Source organism: Peromyscus eremicus, chromosome 8a (genome assembly GCF_949786415.1).
Source record: "Peromyscus eremicus chromosome 8a, PerEre_H2_v1, whole genome shotgun sequence".
NCBI lineage: Eukaryota > Metazoa > Chordata > Mammalia > Rodentia > Cricetidae > Peromyscus > Peromyscus eremicus.
The window spans coordinates 15,979,047-16,002,324 of NC_081423.1; the positions used below are offsets into that span (position 1 = coordinate 15,979,047).

A 23,278-nucleotide genomic window follows, 5' to 3' on the forward strand; every position below is an offset into this window, starting at 1 on the left:
TTTATAGGTACCCAGATACCTGTGATTTTGACCCTTATCCTCATTTCTTCCACTCTTAAAAGGTTTTACTTTTACTCTTTCATTTCATTTTGCTTTTTAATTTTTTTTTCTGTTGCACTTATTTTTTTTACTCTTTCTAAATTGACTTTTATTTCTGTTGCATTTATTTATGAATGTGTACCTGTGTGCACATAGGCAATGGTGTGCTTTTGGAGGAAACTCTCAGGAGTCACTTCTTTTTCTACTATGTGGGTCTGGAGTAATTAAACTCAGATCATCAAGCCTGGTGGCAAGTCAGCCTTCATTTTTTTAACTTTAAATTTTTTTTGAGACTGGATCTTACTCTGTAGCCTTAGCTAGCCTTGTGGTCACTATGTAGACCAGGCTGGCATAGAACTCCCAGAGATCCACCTGTCTTCTGATTACTGGGATTAAAGAAGTATGCCACCACACCCACCTTATTTTGCTTTTTGAAACAGGATCTCATAATATAGCCCAGGTTGGTGTGAGACACTCTGTAGCTCAAACTGGCCTTGAACTCCTGGCAATACACCTGCCTGAGTCTCTTGAATATTGAGGTTACAGGCATGTGCCACTATGCCCAGATAGATACCTTTTTAAAATCAGTATTATTAACAAATGTCACATAGGTGAAACTTAATTCAGATTCAGTATTGCCCATGCAAAAAAAATGAAAGAAGGAAAAAAAGTTCACAGAATTTTGAGTTTTAATAAATACTACCATCTAGCTACTGCTGTGATTAAATCTGTAATATTCCTATCACTGTACAATGCCTGTCTCCTTTGTGGTTAGCCCTCCTCCCTCACCACAGGTCCCAGGCATGAAATTGTTTGTCTTGTTATGGTCAGCAGTGGAATTTTATATAAATGAAGTTATGCACTACATTGTCCTTTGAGTCTGATCTCTCATGCTCTTGAGATGACCTGTGTTTGGTCCTGTCAGTTATTCTGTGGCTATACCACAGTGATTTTCTGCTCACCAGTAGATGGTTGTTGAATTGATTCAGGTTTTAGGCTGTTGTAAATGGTGGGTGAAAACATTTTTGTACTAGTCTTTTTAGTTTTCTGAGACAGGGTTTCTCTGTGTAGCCCTGGCTGTCCTGGAACTCAACTGTAGACTAGGCTGGCCCCAAACTCAGAGATCCTCCTGCCTCTGCCCCTCAATTGCTGGGATCAAAGGTGTGCACCACTATCACTACCCAGCTGTGCTAGTCTTTTAAAAAGCTTTTCTAACATTAGCCACCTTTTACTTGGCATCCCTGCAGAACTACTGAGAGAAAATTCCTGGAGTTGGCTACCTTCATAAATAGACTGTGTGTAAAATCTGTAGTTTGGAGCATCTGTCAGCTTAGCAGCCTATGCGTGAATGGTCTGGGTAGAGAGTAGAGCAAACCAGGAAGCCTAGTTTGGAGGAAGTAGTCTCACTAAGGTTCAGTGGTCATCTTCTTGGGAGTATGTACCCAGAGTGGTTAGATCTGATTTTTTTACCTTCAAGAGAATGATAGTAGGAATTAGAAATGTGATTGAAATTTCCAAATTAAGTGCTGGCAGTTAAATTTTTAAAATGTTAAAAAAAAAAAACAAACCAGAAAACAAACAAAAAAAACCCTCCAAAACCAAACAACCCTTGAATGGGAGCTAAACAGAAGTGTTCTGTGGGCATTGAAATCTGGCTATGGTCCATTTTGAGATTTCTGCTTTCAAACTTTGACTTCTGCTTTCAGTTTTCTTTCTTTTCTAGACAGGGTCTCACATGCATTAGGCCATCTTTGAACTCACAATGTAGTTGAGGCTGAACCTGGAACTCCTCCTGCCTGTATCTCCTTAGTGCTGGGATTACAGGCGTGTACTGCCATGTCTGGTTTATTTGAGTTTTATGTATGCTGTGCAAGCACTCAGACTACCAGCAGAGCTACATTCCCACTGAGCTACATCCTCAGCCCAGTCTTCTGCTTTGAAATGTACTTTCTTCTGGTCGAATGCATTAGTTAGGTCACCCCCTCCCCTTTTTAAATAGCTGAGCATAATAACTTGCTTATTTTCCAAATCCCAAAGTTAACTTTTTATTTATTTTATTTGCATGAGCTCGTCTTGGCACATATCTGGAGGTAAAAGGACAGCATGTAGGTTGTAGGGGTTGAACTCAGGTGGTGAGGTTTGGTGATAGGTGCCTTTACCTGCTGAGCCATCCTGCTGATTCCAGATCTTCAAGTTTAGAGCTAACAAATTACTAAAAATAGATTTTATTCTTCTGGTTGTAGAGGTATTAAGAGTATTGAGTACCTGCCTGAAGGATGATTGGGACCGGGTTCTGGTTATTCTGTGCTTTTTTTTCTTCTTGGCTAACTGCTAATTCTGTTCAGTGCTATGTTTTCTTGACAGTTGGAATAGTCTGTTTCGCTTCTTTGGTTTATTTGGACCCTTTTAGAGATAAGTATGGCATAGATCAAACTTTCCATTTATTAGAAACTATTTTAAGTATTATAGATTTGAGTTGCCCAGAATCTGTGGTGAAGCCAGTGTAACTATAAGAAAAAGTTAGGACTTGTGCAGTTGTGGAGCAGTAATAGTAGTGAAGAGGCTCTTTTCCTTTGTAATCTCCATGCTAATTCTTTGATGTTACAGAAATGATTAGCTGGCAGGTTTGTGAACTGTTTTGTGAATCCCGAGATCATTTTGCTGATAGAGCCAGCATAATTCATAGTGACCCTCAGAAAGCTGAGACAAGAGTGGTAAATAACCTTGAATGGCCTGAGTAAATGTATTTTATTATATCTTTTGCAAACTGGGATTGCACCTGTGTCTCCTACATGGTAGCAAGTGCTCCACTACTGAGGTATATATACTCCAAGCCCCTTTTTTAAACTTTTTGAGAGATACCTGGTTTGAGTGCCTGAGCTGTGTCTTGAACTTGCAGTTCTCCTTTACCCATCCCCTAGAACAGTGTTTCTCAACTTTCCTAATGCTTCGACCTTTTAATACCCCAACCATAAAATTACTTTCATTGCTACTTCATAACTAATTCTGCTACTGTTATGAATTGTAATATAAATATCTGATATGCAGAATATCTGCTATTCCATCCCTTCGAAAGGGCCCTTAAGACCTCTAAAGGGGTCATAACCCACATGTTGAGAACTGCCCTAGAAGATGGAATTATAGGCCTGTGCCACCAGTCTCAGCTCTGAGTATCCCTTACTCACTTTAATTCCAGGCAGCTGAGTTTTTGTGATAAGTTTGGGAATTAGATTTTGAACTCGGTTTGGGTTTATATCTTTATAACAGCAGAATCCTGGGAACTTGATTAAATACCAAAGAAGGAATCTGAGGAAATGGCCTTCATTTATTGATGGCCTATTTTGTGTTCTGGCTATACACTTGAATCACAGAATCACAATATCCCAACAAAGTAAGAGAGCAAGTAAAAGGGCAAGTAAGTGTCTGGAATGATATTCCCAATATTTACTTAAGAAATAGAACCCTTTCCTGACATAGTGGTGCTTGTCTGTAATCACAACATTTTGGAGGCTGAAGCAGAAGGATCATTAGTTTGAGGCCAGATTGGGCTATGTAATAGTGAGGCTATGTTTCGAAAAAAGAACAGCAACAAGAAAAAAAAATTATAAAAAGGGGAAAGACTAGGCCAGACTGTTCTACGTAGAGGGTCCAGGATAGCAAAGCTGTGTAGAGAGACCCTGACTTAAAAAACCAAAAAGGAAAAAAACTTTTGTGTGGTAGTTCTTAGGGTTGTCTTTGTTTGAGCTTTGCTTTGTTTTGGTTTTTTGAGACAAGGTTCGCTCTGTAGCCGCTGTCCCAGAACTTACTGTGTAAGACTAACTTTCAACTTTGAGCAGTACTTCTGCCTCAGCCTCCTGAGCTTTGGGATAGGCTTGAGCCACTATTTCTAGATTTTGTTGTTGCTGTTGTTTTAGGATCTAAAAAATGTATATGTGTCTCTGTGTGCATGTGTGTATCATGTATGTGCTATGTGCTCACTGAGGCCAGAAGATGGGATGGGAACCTCTGGAGCTGGAATTAGAAGTGGTTGTAAGGTTTCTGACATGGGTTCTGGGAACCAAACTCAGGTCCTCTTAGAACAGATGAGCACTGAACCACCTCACTGGCCCATTTTTTTTTCTGAAGGTTTATTTTTTACCTGTGTGTGTATGTTATCTGTGTGTGCCACATGCGTATGGGTTTGATGAAGGACAAAAGAGGTTGTTGGATTCCCTGGAGCTGAAGTTATAGGCAATTATGAACCACTCAACGTGGATTCTGGAACCCAAACACAGACCTCTGGTAGAGGCCCAGACTGTTGTGTTAAGCCAGACTGTGAAACTCAGTAGTAATCTAAGATGGCTTCAAATCATCATGCTGCTGCCTCTGCATCTGCTTCTCCCTAGTGCTAGAATGGCAAGTTTAGGCTACTATGTCCATCTTGTGTGTGTGTGTGTGTGTGTGTGTATACACACATGCTTTTTCAAGACAGGATTTCTTTGTGTAACAGCCTTGGCTGTCCTAGAACTCACTCTGTACATCAGGCTGGCCTCGAACTCACAGAGATCCACCTGCCTCCGCCTCCTAAGTGCTGAGATTAAAGGTGTGTGCCAACACCGCCAGGTCATTATGTCCATCATAAGCAGAGTATTAGAATCTCCTTCTTATAGAAGTCTTTCTGGGCAATAAGCTAAAACAACACTTAGCTTTTGTGTTTGAGTTGAAAAGAGGTGACTACAAATTTCACTCCATAGTTCCTCTAGCCTTGTGTCTATAACCTGTTACCGACCTTGTTCCTTAGTGTCATGCTTATGATACAGCCTGTTTCATCATTGAAGAGGTGTGAAATCCCAGACAGAAGGGAACAGTGAGTTTTGAAGAGCAGCCTTGAGTCTCTGGGGACAGGAGTACTAGAGTTGGGAGGGTACCTTCAAGAGTTTCCTGGTCTTGGTGCATACTCTGTATTCATTGCACCTTGGACCAGCAAGTGTGTGGTTTTAAGCTGCTGCTTCTAATCATACTGTTTCTCTTCTTGTGTTTTATAGATTTCTGTAGAACAATTGAGAAAACTGTTAAGGGAGATGGATTCTTTTAAACAGTTTGAATAAATGACATTTATGTCAGTTCAAAGCCTGGATTGAGTTGGTTTTTTACCTTTTTTTTCCCTTTTCTGAGACAGGGTTTCTCTGTGTTAGCCCTGGCTGTCCTAGAACTCACTTTGTAGACCAGGCTGGCCTCAAACTCACAAAGATCCACCTGCTTCTGCCTCCTGAGTGCTGGGATTAAAGGTATAAACCTTTACTTACCTTGTTTACATTTTAAATCATATTCCTTTATCCTCTCCTCCCTAAACAAGAATTATTGTAGGTCTCTAAAATCAACTCATTCATACAGAGTTTTCTGGGAAATAAAAAAAGAGTTCAACTTTTAATACTTTTACTATCTGATACTAGTGTTTTTAAGACAAATTAGGAAGCTGTTGTAAGATACTTGGCACACATGGAGTGCTGTGCTCGGTAAGTAAGTATTGAATGTCAGACTTCTTTCTAATGACCTCATTGAGTAAGAAGAGTGCTTTACTTCTGACTCATTGTCCCCAAGGATCTGTGGTCTTCAGAGATTTTTCATTCATTGTCAGCCAAGCTGCCCAATTCTGTCCCACAAAAAAGCATTAGTTTTAGAACTGTAGTGAAATAGACAAAGGAATATGATGATTAGTCTCAGAGATGTCACTGTCAGTGAAAGCAAGGAAGAAGGAAAACGTGAGCAAAAATACACAAGCCAAAGACTCACTGTTGGAGAGCCTTAGGGGAGTGAAATTGGATTGTAAGCACCTGAAGGATGCCAGGGAACTGGTAAAGTCAGTCTAATATTCATGTTTACTTAAAGTGGAAGATAGGGTTGGGAAGATTCTTTCACTTGTTACCTTGAATATTTTAGACATTACAGAAGATTTAGGGGTATGTTACGAAGGTCTGGCAGGCAAGGGAGAATAACTTCAAAATGGGGCTTCATGCTAGGTGTAATTCTAGCATTCAACTGGCACAGGCTGAAGGATTGAGTTCAAGGCCAGCCTGAGTTTCTTTAGGGAAATAGGGCTGGATGTGGTATCATACACCTATAGTCCCAGAGAGGCAGAGGCAGGAGGATCTCTGTGAGTTGGCCAGCCTGATCAACATAGTGAGTTCCAGGCCAGTCAGGACTACACAATGAAACCGTGTCTTAAAATAACAACAAAAAAGTGAAGCTTAAGACCTAGATAGAGGAATGTATAGGCAAATGTTAGAATGATTCAGGGTAGTGAAGTTAAAAAGGCGTATTTGTGTGCAGTGTCCGGTAAGTGGTTGGTATATCTTTCATAATAATAAAATCCACAGCATAAATTAATAAAATGGTTAGGGAAGAGTTGAATCTGAGATCAGTCCTCCACATCTGACTGTCAGAGAGAGATGGTTCTATTTTGGAGTAGGAACATTTGGATGGAGTTGCTGGCATAGTGTCTGTGAGGTGGTAAGGTGTTAGCACAGTTAGCACAGATACCCTAGCTGAAGATAGTAGGTACATGCATGCATATTCGGAAGCTGAAGGAAATTTGGGATTGAGCGTAGAACGTCTGTGGTGGTTGGTTTGTTGAGAGACATCATTTAGTTAATGACCTTAGGCAGATCTCTTCCTCTTGCTGAAGTGGTTTGTTTTTTTTTTAATTAGTGTAAAATAGATGGCAGAGGGACAATGATGAATTTGGATAATTTTACCAAAACACTGACTCCTGTTACATCTCCAGAGTCTATCTTGTGCTTTGAATCTGTAAACAGCAGTACAAATATAAGCCGAATATTTTGCCCATAGTGATTACTGAGAGTAGCTGAGTTAGAAATACATTCTCTGCTTCTGTCAAGAATTTTTCCATGGCCCTGTCCTCTGGAACAATTTAAATGCATAAACCCAAGCTAAAGAATGCCCCTAATGTCTTTTTTTTAATTAAGAGATTTTCTGTTCATTTTACATACCAACCACAGATTCCCCTGTCCTCCCTCCTCCTACTCCCTAGCCTTCCCCCTCAACCCACCCCCCCATTCCCGACTTTCCAAGGCAAGGTCTCCCATGGGGAGTCAGCAGAGCCTGGTACATTCAGTTAAGGCGGGTTGAAGCCCCTCCTCCCTGCACCAAGGCTGCACAAAGTCTCTTACCATAGGCACTAGGCTCCAAAAAAGCTGGCTCATGCATAATGGACAGGTCCTGATCCCACTGTCTGGGGGCCCCCTAAACAGTTCAAGCTAAACAGCTGTCTCACTTATCCAGAGGGCCTAGTCCAGTACCATGGGGGCTCCTTAGCTATTGGTCCACAGTTCATGTGTTTCCATTAGTTTGGCTAGTTGTCTCTGTACTTCTTCCAGTCATGGTCTCGATATCTCTTGCTCATAGAATCCCTCCTCTCTATCATCAATTGGACTTCTGGAGCTCCGCCTGGGACCTGGCCATAGATCTCTGCATCTGCTTCCATCAGTCACTGCATGAGGGTTCTATGGTGACAGTTAGGGTATTCAGCCATCTGATCACCAGGGTAGGTCAGCTCAGGCACCTTTTCGACTATTGCCAGTAGTCTATGGTGGAGTCATCCTTGTGGATTCCTGGGGACCTCCCTGTTCCCATGGTGTCTTCACTTATCATGGTATCTTTCTCCTTGCTCTCCTACTCTGTTCCCATTCCAGCTCGAATCTCCCGCTCCCCTAAGCTCTCATCCCCCGTCCCTTGCCCTCCATTAACCCCCATCACCCCCAGTTTGCTCATGTAGATCTTATCCATTTCTCTATCACTGGGCAATCCATGCATCCTTCCTAGGGTCTTCCTTACTAGCTAGCCTCCCTGGAGCTGTGGGTTGCAGTCTGGTTATCCTTTGCTTTACTTCTAGTATCTGCTTATGAGTGAGTACATACCATGTTTGTCCTTCTGAGTCTAGGTTACCTCACTCATTTTCTAGTTCCATCCATTTACCTGCAAACCTCATGATGTCATTGTTTTCCTTTGCTGAGTAGTACTCCATTGTGTATACGTACCACATTTTCTTTATCCATTCTTCAGTTGAGGGGCATCTAGGTTGTTTCCAGGTTCTGGCTATTACAAATAATGCTGTTATGAACATAGTTGAGCATGTGTCCTTGTGGTATGATTGAGCATTCCTTGGGTATATGCCCAAGTGTGGTATAGCTGGATCTTGAGGAAGATTGATTCCCCATTTTCTGAGAAACCACCATACTGATTTCCAAAGTGGCTGTACAAGTTTGCATTCCCACCAACAGTGTAGGAGTGTTCCCCTTGCTCCGCATCCTCTCCAACATAAGCTGTCTTCAGTGTTCTTGATCTTAGCTCTTCTGACAGGTGTAAGATGGTATCTTATAGTCATTTTTGATTTGCATTTCCCTGGTGACTAAGGATGTTGAACAATTCCTTAAATGTCTTTTGGCCATTCGAGATTCCTCTGTTGAGAATTCTCTGTTTAGCTCTATAGCCCGTTTTTTAATTGGTATTTTGATGTCTAGTTTCTTGAGTTTTTGATATATTCTGGAGATCAGGAAAAGATCTTCACCAACTCCACATCTGACAGAGGGTCCCTAATGTCTTCTAGTCAATAGTTTTGAGAAATAAGAAGTAGTCTTTCCATCTAACTTAGATTAATTTAGAGAGGTGTGCTAGTGTCTTCCCTATTGGTTAAAAGGGCGTTTTTTTTTTTTTGCCCAGCCTTCCAAAGGAATTGAACAAAAGTATGAGAAGTCTTGTGTCTTTTAAGACCTCAGTTAAAAGAGAGAGATCGCTTTTTTTAAAAAAAGATTATTTTATTTTATGTGTATGAGTGTTTTGCCTACATGTATGTCGGTCCACAGTATGTGTCCCTGATACCCACAGATGTTAAGTGAAGGATGATGCTGAGAATTGAACCTGTGTAATAACAAGTGCCCTTAACCAGTGAGCCATGTCTCTAGCCCCAAGAGAGAGCACTTTTGAAACTTTGTAGCTAGAGTTTTCCTGCCAGGCCCACAGTCAGGACAAATCTCTGTCACCTGCCAGTCCCACAGCGGCTCAGACCCGACCAAGTAAACACAGAGACTTATATTGGTTACAAACTGCATGGCCTTGCTAACTTCTTACAGCTTAAATTAATCCATTTCTATAAATCTATACCTTGCCACGTGGCTCATGGCTTACTAGCATCTTCACATGCTGTTTGTCATCGTGGTGGCTGGCAGTGTCTCTGACTCAGCCTTCCACTTCCCAGCTTTATTCTCCTCCTTGTCCCGCCAATACTTCCTCCTGCCTGACAACTGGCCAATCAGTGTTTTACTTACTAACCAATCAGAGCAACACATTTGCCATACAGAACATCCCACAGCAAAACTTAGATACTCTTAGGTCCTCAGGACTTTCAGCAGAATGTAACTTTCATTCTTCTTATTTAATGTTGGGTTGCAAACCTAGTTTTGCAACTTACATTTTAGCCCTTACATTTTTAAAACTCTGTGATGCTAATAGAAGACTTGAATTGACTGTACAATAAAGGGATTTACGGGGCAAGAGTGCAGAACGATCACAGTGGCTCAGTGCTGTTTGGGCTACTCAAATGACCTTTTGATCTTTATGTTTCTCATGTAGTTCCTAGCCTATAATGTGCATGTGTGTGCATATACACATAATGTACATATGAGTAAAGTATAACATGTAGAAAGGAGATCAAGAAAGGGCAAATATGTGATGAGGTGATGAGAAAGGATGGAATTTAAGTAATGGACACATGATTTATGAAAAAAGATATAAAGTTAATTGTCTTTCTAATTTTAACTTTGTCAGTGTGTGTGTGTGTGTGTGTGTGTGTGTGTGTGTGTGTGTGTAGATTGTGGATTGTGAAAGTGTAAATCCAAAGTAACCTCACAGCTTCAGTGTGGCTACTCTAACTTTAGAAGTTCATTGAGATGGATGGACTCTGGGTCTATCTAATCTTGCTTTGTGATATCTCTTATTTTCATGTTCTTTACAGTAAAATTTTAATTAAAAAGCAACAGTTTAGAAATGTAAAATATATATGAAAGCATTTCATGTTTGTTTGTTATGGGTTCTCACTGTGTGATTCTGACTGGTCTGTTACTTGCTGTGTAGTCAAGGCTCACCTCAAACTTGTGGCCATCCTCCTGCCTCAGCCTCATGAGTGCTAGGATTGCAGGCATGAGCCAGCATTCCTGGTACCATTTTACCATGTTTAAGTGTGTACATTAACAGTGTTGTGTAGCCATCACCACTAACTGTTTCCAAACATTTAACCATCTTGAACAGAAACAATGTCCATTAAATTACAGCTCCTAGTCAGTGTCTCGTAACCTCTGTTCTACTTTCTGTCTTTATGAAATTTCTCTGTTCTAGGCACTTGATGTAAGTGGAATCATAAGTCGTCCTTTTATGTATCAGACTTATTTCACTTAACATAATGTTTTCAAGGTTTGTTGTAATGTCCGTTAGAACTGCATTCATCCTTATTCTGTTGTGTATACATGGATGGCTATTTCAGTTGTTTCCACCTCTTGGCTATTGTGTTTAATGCTGCTATGAATGTGGATGTTTTAAGTCAGGAATAGAGTCGCCGAATCATGTGATAATCCTTTAACTTATTGAGAAACTGCCAGACTCTCCCTTACTGTCTGTACTATTTTACATCTCTACCAGCAGTTCATGAGGGTTCTGATTATTCCTGTCCTCTTCAACACTTGTTATTTTCCATTTTTTACATAATAGCTATTCTATTGGGTGTGTCAGAAATTTTAAACATTGCTCTGGTGATGTTAGATGACTCAGAAGGCAGTTTACTACTGTGAGGAGCTATTTTCGAGTTACTAAAAGGAGTGAGTGGCCCAAACTACTGCAATAAAAAGGGATTTTGACTGTCATGTGTAGTATCTGCTTAATTATTCATAGGATACTTCATTTTATAAAGAGGGTTTTGTGTGTATGTGTGTGCATGTTTCTTTCCTTTTGGGGGGTGGGGTGGGGGAGGGTTTTGAGACAGGATTTCTCTGTGTAGTTTTGGTGCCTGTCCTGGATCTCGCTCTATAGACCAGACTGGCCTTGAACTCACAGAGCCAGAGATCCTCCTGGCTCTGCCTCTTAAGGGCTGGGATTAAAGGTGTACACCACCACTGCCTGGCCAGTTTCTTTCCTTTTTTATGTTGAGAGATAGACTGAGACTGATTTATTATATAGCCCAGATTAGCCTGGAACTTGAACAATGATCCCCTTGCTTCAGCTACCCATGTGCTAGGATTGTTGGCATGAGCTACCACGGTTCAATTAGTCTATAAAGAGGCTTCTATGTTTCTTGATGTGACTAGGAAGTAAGCCAAAACTTTCAGGGGCAGAGGGGCTTGTAGCTCATCAGTCAGCTCTTGGGTTTTGCTTTTGAAGTCATTTATGATGAATGGTTTGCATGGAGCTAGGGATGAGCTTTTGTAAGCTGTCTTTTGATTGTGTGTACTGTCTTTATCTGTTGCCCTGTCTGACATCCATAGTAAGCCTTAGCATGTGTTCAGAGAACCAAAAACCTCACAGCAAGACCTGGCAAGGCTGTTAAAGAAATTAGAGATATCTTTTTCTTCAGGTACTGCTGCTGCTCATCATTTACTGACCCCACCTCCCTGCCTCACAGAGCTGACTTCTGATTATGATACCTAGAAAATGTTGCTGAATAGTTTTTTTTAAAAGCCCGGGTACAGAAACTCTATTGGCAAATATGCTGATGGTCCAGTTTTGTCTCCCCTGATAAATGCACACAACTTGCCTCAAAACTGGTGAGCCAGTGCTGTGAGCAAAAGGAGGAGTGACTGGTAAACTTCAGCCACTTCCTTGTTTGCCTTTTATCTGGAAAAAGCAATCTTTGGGTCAGGGAGGAAGATTTCATGAACAACTTGGGGAAATGGCATGTGCTGTGTTCAGCTCTTGAGATTTACAGTGCACAGCAGCTCCTTAAAATTCAGCAGTAATGATAGTAGGTGGCTTTGTTAGTGTTTTCTAAACCCTAACAGTCCTTTGGTTGAGTAACTACACCTTGTCACAAGGATTTCTTAATCACACTTTGGGGAATTACGACCCTTGCTTTTGTATAAAAAAATTTGAGCAAAATATGAATTTTTTGAGGCCAATAAAGTATAAAGGTTCCCTGAGTGCAAGTTGTTAGACCTTCCTCCTTAGTGTTATTCTATCATCTAAGTAACCGGGCTTTTTTGATACTCAACAGACACTAATGCCCTATTTGTATATGCTACTCATTAGATGATACAGTTTTTAGAGCAGTGTCTCATTATAGGAGATGCTGTGTGATGGCAATTGCTATATAATAGATACCTGTAACTTTTCTTCCACCCTTGTTACATAATTAAGGAAAAATAACCTGCATTGCAGATGTAAAAGATAAGACATAATTTTATTTTAAGACAAGGTCTGGCTGTGTAGCCTTGGCAGGCCTGGAACTCACTATGTAGATAGGCCGGCTTTGAACTCAAAGAGATCTGCCTACCTCTGTCTCCTAAGAGTTGATATTAAAGCTTTGTGCACCATGCTCTATTCTTGGCTTTCAATTTTTAAAACATTTTTTATTCTGTGTGTGTGTGTGTGTGTGTGTGTGTGTGTGTGTGTGTTTGCACTCGCATGCACATGCTCCAAGGAATACATGTAGATGTTGGAGGACAACTTTTTAGATTAATTTCTCTCCCTCCACCTTATATGGGTTCTGGGGATGCAACTCAGGCTTGAGAAGCAAGTGTCTTTGCCCACTGAACTATCTGGTCAGCCCTTTAATTAGTCTTTAAAGTTAGCTTACAAAGAAATGAGTTTCATTAAACCACTTTTGTATATATGTGTAATTATACTTTGTTTTTATCCATTTGTCCCAGTGTTCTATTCCATTCCTGCATCTAAATAGTCCTTCCTTTTGCTTTTATTTCATGCATTCCATTGCCTTTTCTTCTTCCCTCTTTTCTTCCCTCCCTCTGAGCTGGAGTCTGTTGCTTTGTATGTCTCCCAAGCTGGCCTCTGCTTTAGGCTTTCTGGGTAGCTGGCATTACAGACATAACATTGTACCAATTATGTGTTTTTTCTTTTTCTTTCCTTTCCTTCCCCCCCCCACTTTAGAAATGACAAAACTGAGACCTAAAATTGTTATCACCCAGTGCTGTGTAATGTGCAAGTAAAAACTGTGACTAACAGAGCCTGCCCTTTTCTGGCTTCTCTGCTAGACCAGGCTATTAGGGTAGCATCATTAGTAGACACCAGTAAGTATGTGTTGACTAGGACTTCATTCTTCCCACAGTTTCCAACCTTGGTGCTTGTAACAGCAAATTTCAGGTTTTATAGAAAGTAACATCCCCATATTCAGGTTATGTAGACTGCCAATATTTTACTAGTCCATTTAGTTGAGTGGCATGGCATGAAGGAATTGCTAAATAATATGTCTAGAAAAGATGACATGGTTTTCTTCCCACAGGAATCAGAGTGAGAGTAGGAATAGGCTGCATACCTGTAGGATTTCATCAGGTTACCTGAGCAAAAGCTTGTCTGTAAGGTGTGTGCATAATCTTTTATCTCCTTAGACCAGTGGTTCTCAACGTTCTTAATGCTGTGACCCTTTAATACAGTTCCTCATGTTGTGGGGACCCCCAAACCATAAAATTATTTTTGGTGCTACTTCATAACTGTAATTTTGCTGCTTTTATGAATCATAATGTCAATATTTATGGATATAGAGATTTGCCAAAGGCAAAGGAGTCGTGACCCACAGATTGAGAACTGCCACCTTAGACTGTGGACTGGACTGAGAGGCATTGTTGACTGTTTCTGGGCCTTCGGTAGATGTTGCAAGTGTTTCCTCAGCTGGACCAGTATAAGTAGGATTGAGAGCCAGCTATGGAAGGGCCAGCAGACATCCAGGAAATACAAATGGCTGTCAGTTCATTAGCCTAATTAAGTAGAACAGTTAGTGTCCCTCCTCCACTCTCACTTGTTGAGGCAATCAGTCTTTGAACAGTGTTCCACTCTTGTCCGCTAATCTCCTGAATGTGAGAACTGCAGAAGGCAGTTCAGTTGAAGAAACGATACCTTTTTTTTTTTTAAGAAGTGACATTGTGTCTGGACTGAATGAGAGCAAGACCAGGACACTAATTCTTAACCTAGGGAGATCAGGAGGGCATATGAAAGTGCACTGCTGAGCTCCACCCCTTCAGTTTATGTTCTAGTGGTAAGGTTAAGGCCTGTGATTCTGCATTTCTAATGCATGCAGGTTGATGTTGATGGTTCTAGGATCATACTCGGAGAATTACTTTTTGGAGAAGATGAAGGTGGGTGTAGCTTTTCATTTTTTCTCCGTTAAAGTCTTCATAAGCAAGGAAAGAAAGCATCCACCTCTTCAAGATCCCATGCCGGGTGATTTCGGTCAGCTTAACCCAACCCTTGGAAATACTGTACAAAGTAGTTCTTGTCCCATTTATCACATGGAAGCCATTAACAATGGAGTAACTTTTTCTTTCTTTGGGGCAATAGTTTGAGTATACTTCATGGGGGCACTAGGCTGGGTAGTAACTAGAGAGCTCCTTAAAGCCTAGAACAGTAATTTTTAAAGGACAGCTTTTTAAAAAAAATTTATTTGGTTTTTTGAGACAGAGTTTTCTCTGTGTAGTTTTGGTGCCTGTCCTGGATCTTGCTCTGTAGACCAAGCTGGCCTCGAACTCACAGATATCCACCTGGCTCTGCCTCCAGAGGGCTGGGATTAAAGGTGTGCGCCACCACCGCCCGGCTTTAAGGTCAGCTTTTATGTATAAGTCAAAGATTATGTTCATGAACTTACAGATGTGATGTTTAATTCTCCTGTTGTTTATTCATGACAGTTTTAGAGTTACAAGAGATAAAAACTGTAGATCACTTTCGCAGTCATTACAGTAAAATGTTAAGATGGGTTTCTTCACAAGATGATAAAGGGAATGAGGGCTTGACTTTAAAAATCTCTTCCAAATTACAGAAAAGATGAGGATATATTAAAGTGTGTTTGTTTTTGGTTTTGGGGTTTTTGGGTTTTTGGGGGTTTTTTTGTTTGTTTGTTTGTTTGTTTTTTTTTGATTTTTGGTTTTTCAAGACAGGGTTTCTCTGTGTAGCTTTGTGCCTTTCCTGGATCTCGCTCTGTAGGCCAGGCTGGCCTCAAACTCTCAAAGATCTGCCTGCCTCTGCTTCCCGAGTACTGGGATTAAAGGCATGCGCCACCACCGCCTGGCTTTAAGGTTTTTTTAAAAGAGTGTTACAGTTATTTATTTAGTTGCTTGCTTATTTGATACGGAGTCTTTCTGAGTAGCCTGGACTGGCCTAAAACCTTGGTAGCTCAGGATAGCCCAACCTTTTGATCTTCCTGTCTCATCTCCAGAATGCTGGGATTACAAGTGTATGCCATTGTTTTCAGCTGCTAATTGATTATTGACCAACCTTATTTCAGAAATAAGCAATGTTAAAAGGTATATTTCAGAATAGTAGATATTAGAAACTAAATTCTTGAAAATTCAACTATGAGACTTATTTAAAGCACAGTGTTTTTTATTAATGTTCTTTTGAAAGGTCAACTTGTTTTCAATGGAGCTCAGTGAAATTACTTTCTGTTATTTGACAGAACTACAAAATTATTTTTTTAAAAAAGTGGTGACCCAAGCAATTGAACTGAAGGCATTCTGGGAAAACCTGTTTATTGTGAAAATCATCTTTGATCTTGGAATTAAAAGTAAAGCTGGAAAGGAATTTACAAACAAGAAAAAGAAGAAGTTTGGAATTGGACTCAGAGGATCTGGGCTTGGAAATGCCTCAGGTAAATGACATGTGGAGTAGTGTGCGGTTTGATTTTCTGTGTGGTAGAAAGGGCACAGTGTTGCCCTTTCTGCATCTTAACACAGCTTGACACACTAGCTTCAAAGACAGCTTATTTCTGTCCTCACCTAGATGTGAGTACATGCTCTCTTGTTCCTCGTTTGCTGTAGCCTTGAAGATTTCAATGAGCTTGACACAAGGAGCATGGTGAGTAAGTAGGCTAGTTGCTAAATCTGCTCTCTTTATGAGAACAAAATGAATTATCTAGAAATTTAATCTGCCACCCAAATCCCATTTTTGATATTCTGATATTTTGCTTCCCAACTCTTCCTTTCCATTTACAACAGTTCAGAAGTGGTGATTCTGTTTCACACATGGAAGCATACACATATATCCAAGAGTGGTATATATTCTCATTCTCATTCTCTCTCCCGCTCCCCCCTTTCTGTGTGTGTGTGTGTGTGTGTGTGTGTGTGTATGTTTGTATGTATGTGTATATCTGACCTGGTCTTGCTGTAAAACTGGCTTCAGTTTAGCAACCTTCCTGCTTTGGCCCTGAAAATGCTGGAATCATAGGCACACAGTTCCACACCAGGCTGAGACAACTCCTTTTAATTGGTCTCTTTTTGAGTTTGAGGCAATCAGTGAAATAAAAACTGGAAAGCTTATTTGTCCCCATTCTTCTTATCCAAACTTTCCCCTTTCTCTTTTTATGGTTAATTTTCACCCCCACCCCCAGTTTGAGTGCTGGAAAGAAATCTAGAAATACTGAGCAGTTAGGACTCCAAGGAGGTCCTGAACAGGACTAGCCCTTGGGCACAGGGATAAAAAAATTGTTAGGATGGTTTGGTGACTTTGCAGCAGTCTAGAGAAAGGACTTGGTAACTGATACTTAAAAGACCAGAGGCCAGCGTCCAGAGGCGGCGTCCATCCCAAGGTCTGGGACAAAAGGACCACATGTTCCTTTTTAGAGTTTGTGTCTAAACAAGGTATGATTTGCTGTTCATTGACTACTTGATTTAGGGCTCTAAAACTTTTTTTCTTAAACATTTTTTTTTTTAGGAAGAAAGACTCCAATGTTTTGGAAGGTCTGGGGAAACTAAAGCAAAGCAAACCAGCTGATTTGGAAGTACCTAGGGGAACATGGAAAAGGCAGATCAGGTGGGAGGTGTGTAAGGAGGAAGTAGGTGCATAGACTACTAATGCCTTATAAAACTCTTTGCTGCACCACCTCGTGGGAGAGTAAGAAGAGTGTTTCTAGTCTTTCTCACTTTCTTTATTGCAGTTAGAGTTCAGAGTGTGGCTTTTCTTTTATTTGAGCCAGGGGTGTACGGCTGAAGTGGTTTGGATAGATGATGAAACGTAAAAAGGAGAGAGAGAAACCAGGAGATGAAGCCCACATTTTCAGCTGTGTCTTAGAAAGTTTGGAGGCTATTACGTTGTTCCTGTTGGTTGGACTGAAGATACCTAAATGGGGCTGGCAAGGTGGCTAGTGGATTAAAGGCTCTTGCCGGGGAGCCTGATTGGCTTGAGTTCAGTCTCCTAGTCCCACATGATAAAAAGAGAGAACTGACTTCAGCAAGTTATCCTCTGACCTCCACATGTCTCTCTCACCCCCAAAATAAAATTATAAAAAGATACCCAAATTATCTTTGTTTGGGGAAGTAAGACATTGGACTCAGGAATATAGTTTAAATCTGACTTACTACTGCTTCAGCCCTAAGAAAACAGGAGAACATTCTGTGCTTCAGGGAAATTAGAACAGTCTTGTTAGAGAAGGATTTTAAGAAATGTTTATATAGCTTAAAAAATAAATAGCCCAATCTTGTATACTGTCTCTAGTGACCAAACTTCAATTTTTAGAAGTTGTTGTTAAGAATTTCTGTTCTGATTTTTTTTTCTATACATCTTGGCTGCTTTCCTCGTAGTAGAGGTCCATGTTCAGTGCTAGTTAAAGCCCTTGGTGTGTGCTACAAAGGAGACAATTATTTACTGAAATAAATTACATACTGGAATAAGGACAGGCATATGTGTAGTAAGTTGGACTTGAAGCTGCCTTTAACCTCCTAAAGTGAAAATGGTTTTATTGTAGCCCAGCGTAAGCGGAATGGACCCGCCTTTTGGGGATGCCTTTCGAAGCCACACCTTTTCAGAACAGACTCTGATGAGCACAGATCTCTTAGCCAACAGTTCTGATCCAGATTTCATGTATGAGCTGGTAAGCAACCTTTTCTTGGTTTTAGTTTTAATTGACTTGGGATCAAAATGATGATGTAGAGTTTTTTTTTTTATAAATATCTGAAAAGAGAAAATAATGTACATGATATGGAGGCTCACACGGTTAAAACCATTACCTGAGAGGCTGAGGAAGGATTGTGGGGGCCATACAGATCAGGTTTTAAGAAAAGGAAAAGGATGTGACTAGGGGCCAGGTTTGATTCTTGTGACTTAGTCTAGTAATTTCTGAAAGATACCCAAATTGATTAAAGTAGCATGTGAAGAGGTTATCTGTCAAGTCTAGTTGTTCATGAGGAAAGTAAGCTGTGTGTGTATGATATGCTAAACTGCTAAAGGGCTTTCTAGCTCACACATTAAGGAATGATGCATACACAAGACGTATGGTAAAGATGGTAAGACAGATAAGTAGCCCCAAGTTACTCCAAGTATCTGAGGTAGACACAAAATTCCCAAGAGGAAAAAATATTTTATGTCAGGAGGTACTTTGCACTACATGTATGCAGTGCCCGTAGAGGCCAGAGAGGATGTCTGATTCCATGGAATTGGACATTTGTGAGCCACCATGTGGGTGCTAGGAATGAAGCAAGGTCCTTTGCAAGAGCACCAAGTGCTCTTAACTGCAGCCATCTCTGCAGCCCTGCTTCTTTCTTTTTCTTTTTCTTTTTTTCTTTTTTAAGGCAGGATCTCTCTCACTTTGTAGCTTTGGCTGGCCTGGAACTTTCTATGTAGACTAGGCTGGCCTCAAGCCTTACAAATACCTCTGCCTACTTCGCCCTCTTGAGGGCTGAGATTAAAGGCTTGTGCCATCATGCCTAGCCTAAGGGAGGAAAAATAACTTATATTTTAACTGTGCACATGAGGGAAGGTGCCCAAAGAGGCCAGAGGTGTCAGATCTCCCTGGAGCTGGGAGTTAAAAGTGGTTGTGAGCTTTCAGACAGCAGTCTGGGAACCTAGCTTGGTTCCTTTAGAAGAACAGTAAGAACTCTTTAACTGCTGAGCCATTTTTATAGCCTCAATATAATTTTAATTATATGTAACTTAAATAACACAGAAATGCTAGAAATTGTGAATTTGAGTGCACATATGTGAATTCATGAAGAACAATTGAATTCTACTATAAAAGTGGGATATGGTATATATAAATTACTTAAGTGAAGCTACTCAACACATACAAAGACACACACACAGTCCAACATAAAATAAATGCAAACTAAAAATTCATTGGAACAAAGTAAACTGGAAAACTGAAAATCCATTCCCTTTCTGAGCCTCTACTCTTCAGTTTTTCCCAAAAAAGTGTAACTAGTGCTAGCAGATACCATGAATATGTAAACATTTGAATATGCTTTTTACTGTGGATGGATAGTATACTTGTATCCTTCAGTTTGCTTTTTCCCCACATTTATTTAGTCTGTGTGTATGTGTTTAGGTTAGAGGATAATTGAGGATAGTTCTCTCCTTGCATCATGTGGGTCCCAGGGGTTGGACTGAGGTGGTCAGGCTTGGCATCGAGCCTTTACCCACTGAGCCTTCTCTTCAGCTGGAGTTTGCTTTTTCTAAAAATAAAAATGATAAGTAGCCTTTTGTGTTAGTGTACTAGGGCTCAACTTTTTCCATGACTGTAGAATGTAACTACATTTTATTTATTTGTTTTTGTTTGTTTGTTTGTTTGTTTTTGAGACAGTTTTACCATGTAACCCTGGCTAGCCTGGAACTTGCTATGTAAACCAGGCTGGCCCCAAACCCACAGCAATAGTCCTGCTTCTCCCTTCTGAGTGGGTTAATAGTGTGTGCTACCACTCCACGTATGCTTTTTTGCTACATTATAAAGTCACATCTTTGTAGTACATGAGGAATATCTGACTTCCCATGCCAAGAATTGTTACCTAGGTTCTATACAAGGTTTTACAATTTTACAGTTAACTTTTGGCGCTCTCTGGTCTCTTTGCTTTCATATTTCATTTCCTCCTTAAATTGAGGTATTCTGTGATAAAGGTAAGGTCTTCAATACTTGCTTCTTGCTTGAAGTTAGTTTCTAAAGAGAGCTTATAAGATCACAAGAGGCTTTGATGTTTGGACCCATACTTTAGTCTCTCAAAGAATGTATTTTCCCGTATAGATGTAAGGGGAAGGTATCATGTCAGTAGACTTTATCTTGAAACAGACCAGAGGTAGAGTATTTGTTTTGATATTTGCAGGTATGGATGGAGGTGAATATTTTCTTCCTAAAGCATGGTATGTGATTTCCCGTTTTAAACCTTCCTTAGGATAGAGAGATGAACTATCAACAGAATCCTAGAGACAACTTCCTTTCTTTGGAAGACTGCAAAGACATTGAAAATCTGGAGTCTTTCACAGATGTCCTGGATAATGAGGATGCTTTAACCTCAAACTGGGAACAATGGGATACATACTGTGAAGACTTAACTAAGTACACCAAACTAACCAGCTGTGACATCTGGGGGACAAAAGAAGTGGATTACCTGGGTCTTGATGACTTTTCTAGCCCTTACCAAGATGAAGAGGTCATAAGTAAAACTCCAACCTTGGCCCAGCTTAATAGTGAGGACTCTCAGTCTGTTTCTGATTCCCTTTATTATCCTGATTCACTCTTCAGTGTCAAACAAAATCCCTTGCCCTCTTCATTCCCTAGTAAAAAGATCACAAGTAGAGCAGCTGCCCCTGTGTGTTCTTCAAAGACACTTCAGGCTGAGGTCCCATCGTCAGACTGTGTCCAAAAAGCGAGTAAACCTACTTCAAGCACACAGATCATGGTGAAGACCAACATGTATCATAATGAAAAGGTGAATTTTCATGTTGAATGTAAAGACTATGTAAAAAAAGCAAAGGTCAAGATCAACCCTGTGCAACAGGGCCGGCCCTTGCTGAGCCAGGCACACACAGATGCAGCCAAGGAGAACACCTGCTACTGTGGAGCTGTGGCTAAGAGACAGGAGAGAAGGGGAATGGAGCCTCGTCAGGGGTATGCTACACCTGCTTTGCCTTTCAGAGAAACCCAGGAACTATTACTTAGTCCTCTGCCCCAGGGTGGCCCTGGGTCAGTTGCCACAACAGAGAGTGGCAACCTTTCTGCCAGCACTTCTGTTTCAGATTCATCCCAGAAAAAAGAAGAGCACAATTATTCTCTTTTTGTCTCTGACGACATGAGAGAACACCCGACCAAATGCAGTCCTGAAGATGATGAGGATGATGAAGATGATATTGATGATGAAGACCATGATGAAGGGTTTGGCAGTGAGCATGAGCTTTCTGAAAATGATGAGGAGGAAGAAGAAGAAGAGGATTATGAGGATGACAGAGATGATGATATTAGCGACACATTCTCTGAACCAGGTATAACTCTCACAGCTTATTAAATTGACCTTCCTATTCACTGTTTGAAATAGAACGCTTTTTGGATGGTTGCTTTATTTTAGTTTAGGGGTTAAGTAACTTTATGTCTTTATTTGCATCAAAAGTATCTTTTTCTATTCACATAGCTTTAAAAGCTGCTATTTATACTTATGATCATTTGTGCCTCTGTCATAATTTGTATCTTGATTCTTTGAGGGCTTATTCTTAATTATTTTTTGTTAAATGACCTTCTTTGCCACCCTCTTGAACACTTACGTGAAGATTTAAAATACAATGCCCTGTTTTGCTTGTGCCCCTCTACTGTGGCTAAGATAGGTGTATATAGAATAGTGAACCAAGGGATGTCAGCTCATATCCCTCATGCTTATAGCTAACAAAAGCCTACTGAGTGACAGTTTGAAGGCAAGCCTTTTCTTGTGTTCGCTGTATTTTATTAAGAAAATATATGCTATACCAGGTGTGGTGCGTGCCTATAATCTCAACACTTGGAGGCAGAGGCAAGAAGATCCCCACAAGTTTGAGGTCAGCCTGGTCTACATAGTTGATTCCAGGCCACTCAGGACTACATGGTGAGACCCTGTCTCTAAAAAAACAAATAGAAAAAAAAAAGAAGAAGAGAAAGTTCATGCTGCAGTTTGAAGAGCATGAAGGCGGATGCTTCATTTTGTGTACAGTGCATATAAATGAAAGAGAAAAAAACAGACTCTGTGGGGAGCTGCTTCATTTTAGCATTTACATTTTGGGCTGTAGCCACTATTGGCTGACATTATTTATAAAAATGTTATGGCCAAGTGGCACACAGTTAAAAATGCACAAAGAAGTGAAGCTTTTCAAGTTTCAGCAAAAGTTACTTGCTTCAAAATTAGTTTTGATATTAATAATTCTGCATAAAACCAGTTTAAATGAAACTTTGTAAGTTATCAAAGAGCCCTTTTGTTTAAAATGGTGATTGCTGGCATTTCAGGCACTCTAAATATTGGCATTATTCTGAAACTGGACAGTAACCATGTCATAGGTAGTGCAGCACTGTATATGTGTGCCTATATGTGTTGTGTGTGTGTGTGTGTGTGTGTGTGTGTGTGTGTGTGTGTGTTCGCACTCGCACAAGTGGGTGGGTATGGGTGTGGCCGATGCAGTGTTGGGTTAAACCCTGGGCTTCACATATGCTAGGTAAGCCTACGATTGAGCTACATCCTTCCAAAGTTCTCTTATCATGAAAGAGTTTTTCCTTTTCAATAATTTTTTTAAATTCAGGTGCTTAGATTTATGCATTTGAAACCACAAGTTGTTTGATTTGGGTAGTTTTTAAGTAAGTAAAAAGTACTTGAAGTTTAAAATGGAGGGAAAGGGTTTATACCTTTTTTTTTCCCTTTGGTTTACTTAGTTTTCTTTGGTTTACTTTGTCTTTCCTCTTTGCCAGGATCGTTTTTCTCATAGTACATTGATAAAATCGTCATTGAGATGTTAAAGGACATTTGGCTGGGTATTTATAGTAGGAGTAGTTTCTGTAGCTCCATCCCTTGTTCAGGTGTGGCCCTTAAAGTCTGGCAGATAAGATCTAAGCGTTAGATTGTTGTATAGAATTAGGGTCACATGCTAAGGGCAGTGTAAATACAGAGAGGATAGATAAGTAAGGGGAATGGAAATGTGGGGAAGGAAGTACCTTCTCCAGTTGTGCTTATGAGCAGGCGGATCCCAGGGTCAATAAATGTCAGTGTCTCAAGGCAAGCAATGGTTGTGCTCTCATACCATCTTGGTTGTGACTTTGCTTTTC

General features: G+C 40.4%; 1 protein-coding gene across 8 annotated transcripts in view; it reads left to right on the top strand.

Annotated features, from left to right (window-relative positions):
- Positions 1-23,278, top strand: part of Crebrf (CREB3 regulatory factor) — a 75,420-nt gene that overhangs the window by 6,132 nt on the left and 46,010 nt on the right. For all 8 annotated transcript variants that reach the window (XM_059270248.1, XM_059270240.1, XM_059270246.1 and 5 more), the window contains 3 exons: positions 15,701-15,892; positions 17,984-18,109; positions 20,397-21,483. In XM_059270248.1, the coding sequence (XP_059126231.1) occupies positions 15,884-15,892; positions 17,984-18,109; positions 20,397-21,483 (1,222 nt within the window). In that variant the 5' untranslated portion in view covers positions 15,701-15,883. The remainder of the gene's footprint in view (positions 1-15,700; positions 15,893-17,983; positions 18,110-20,396; positions 21,484-23,278) is intronic.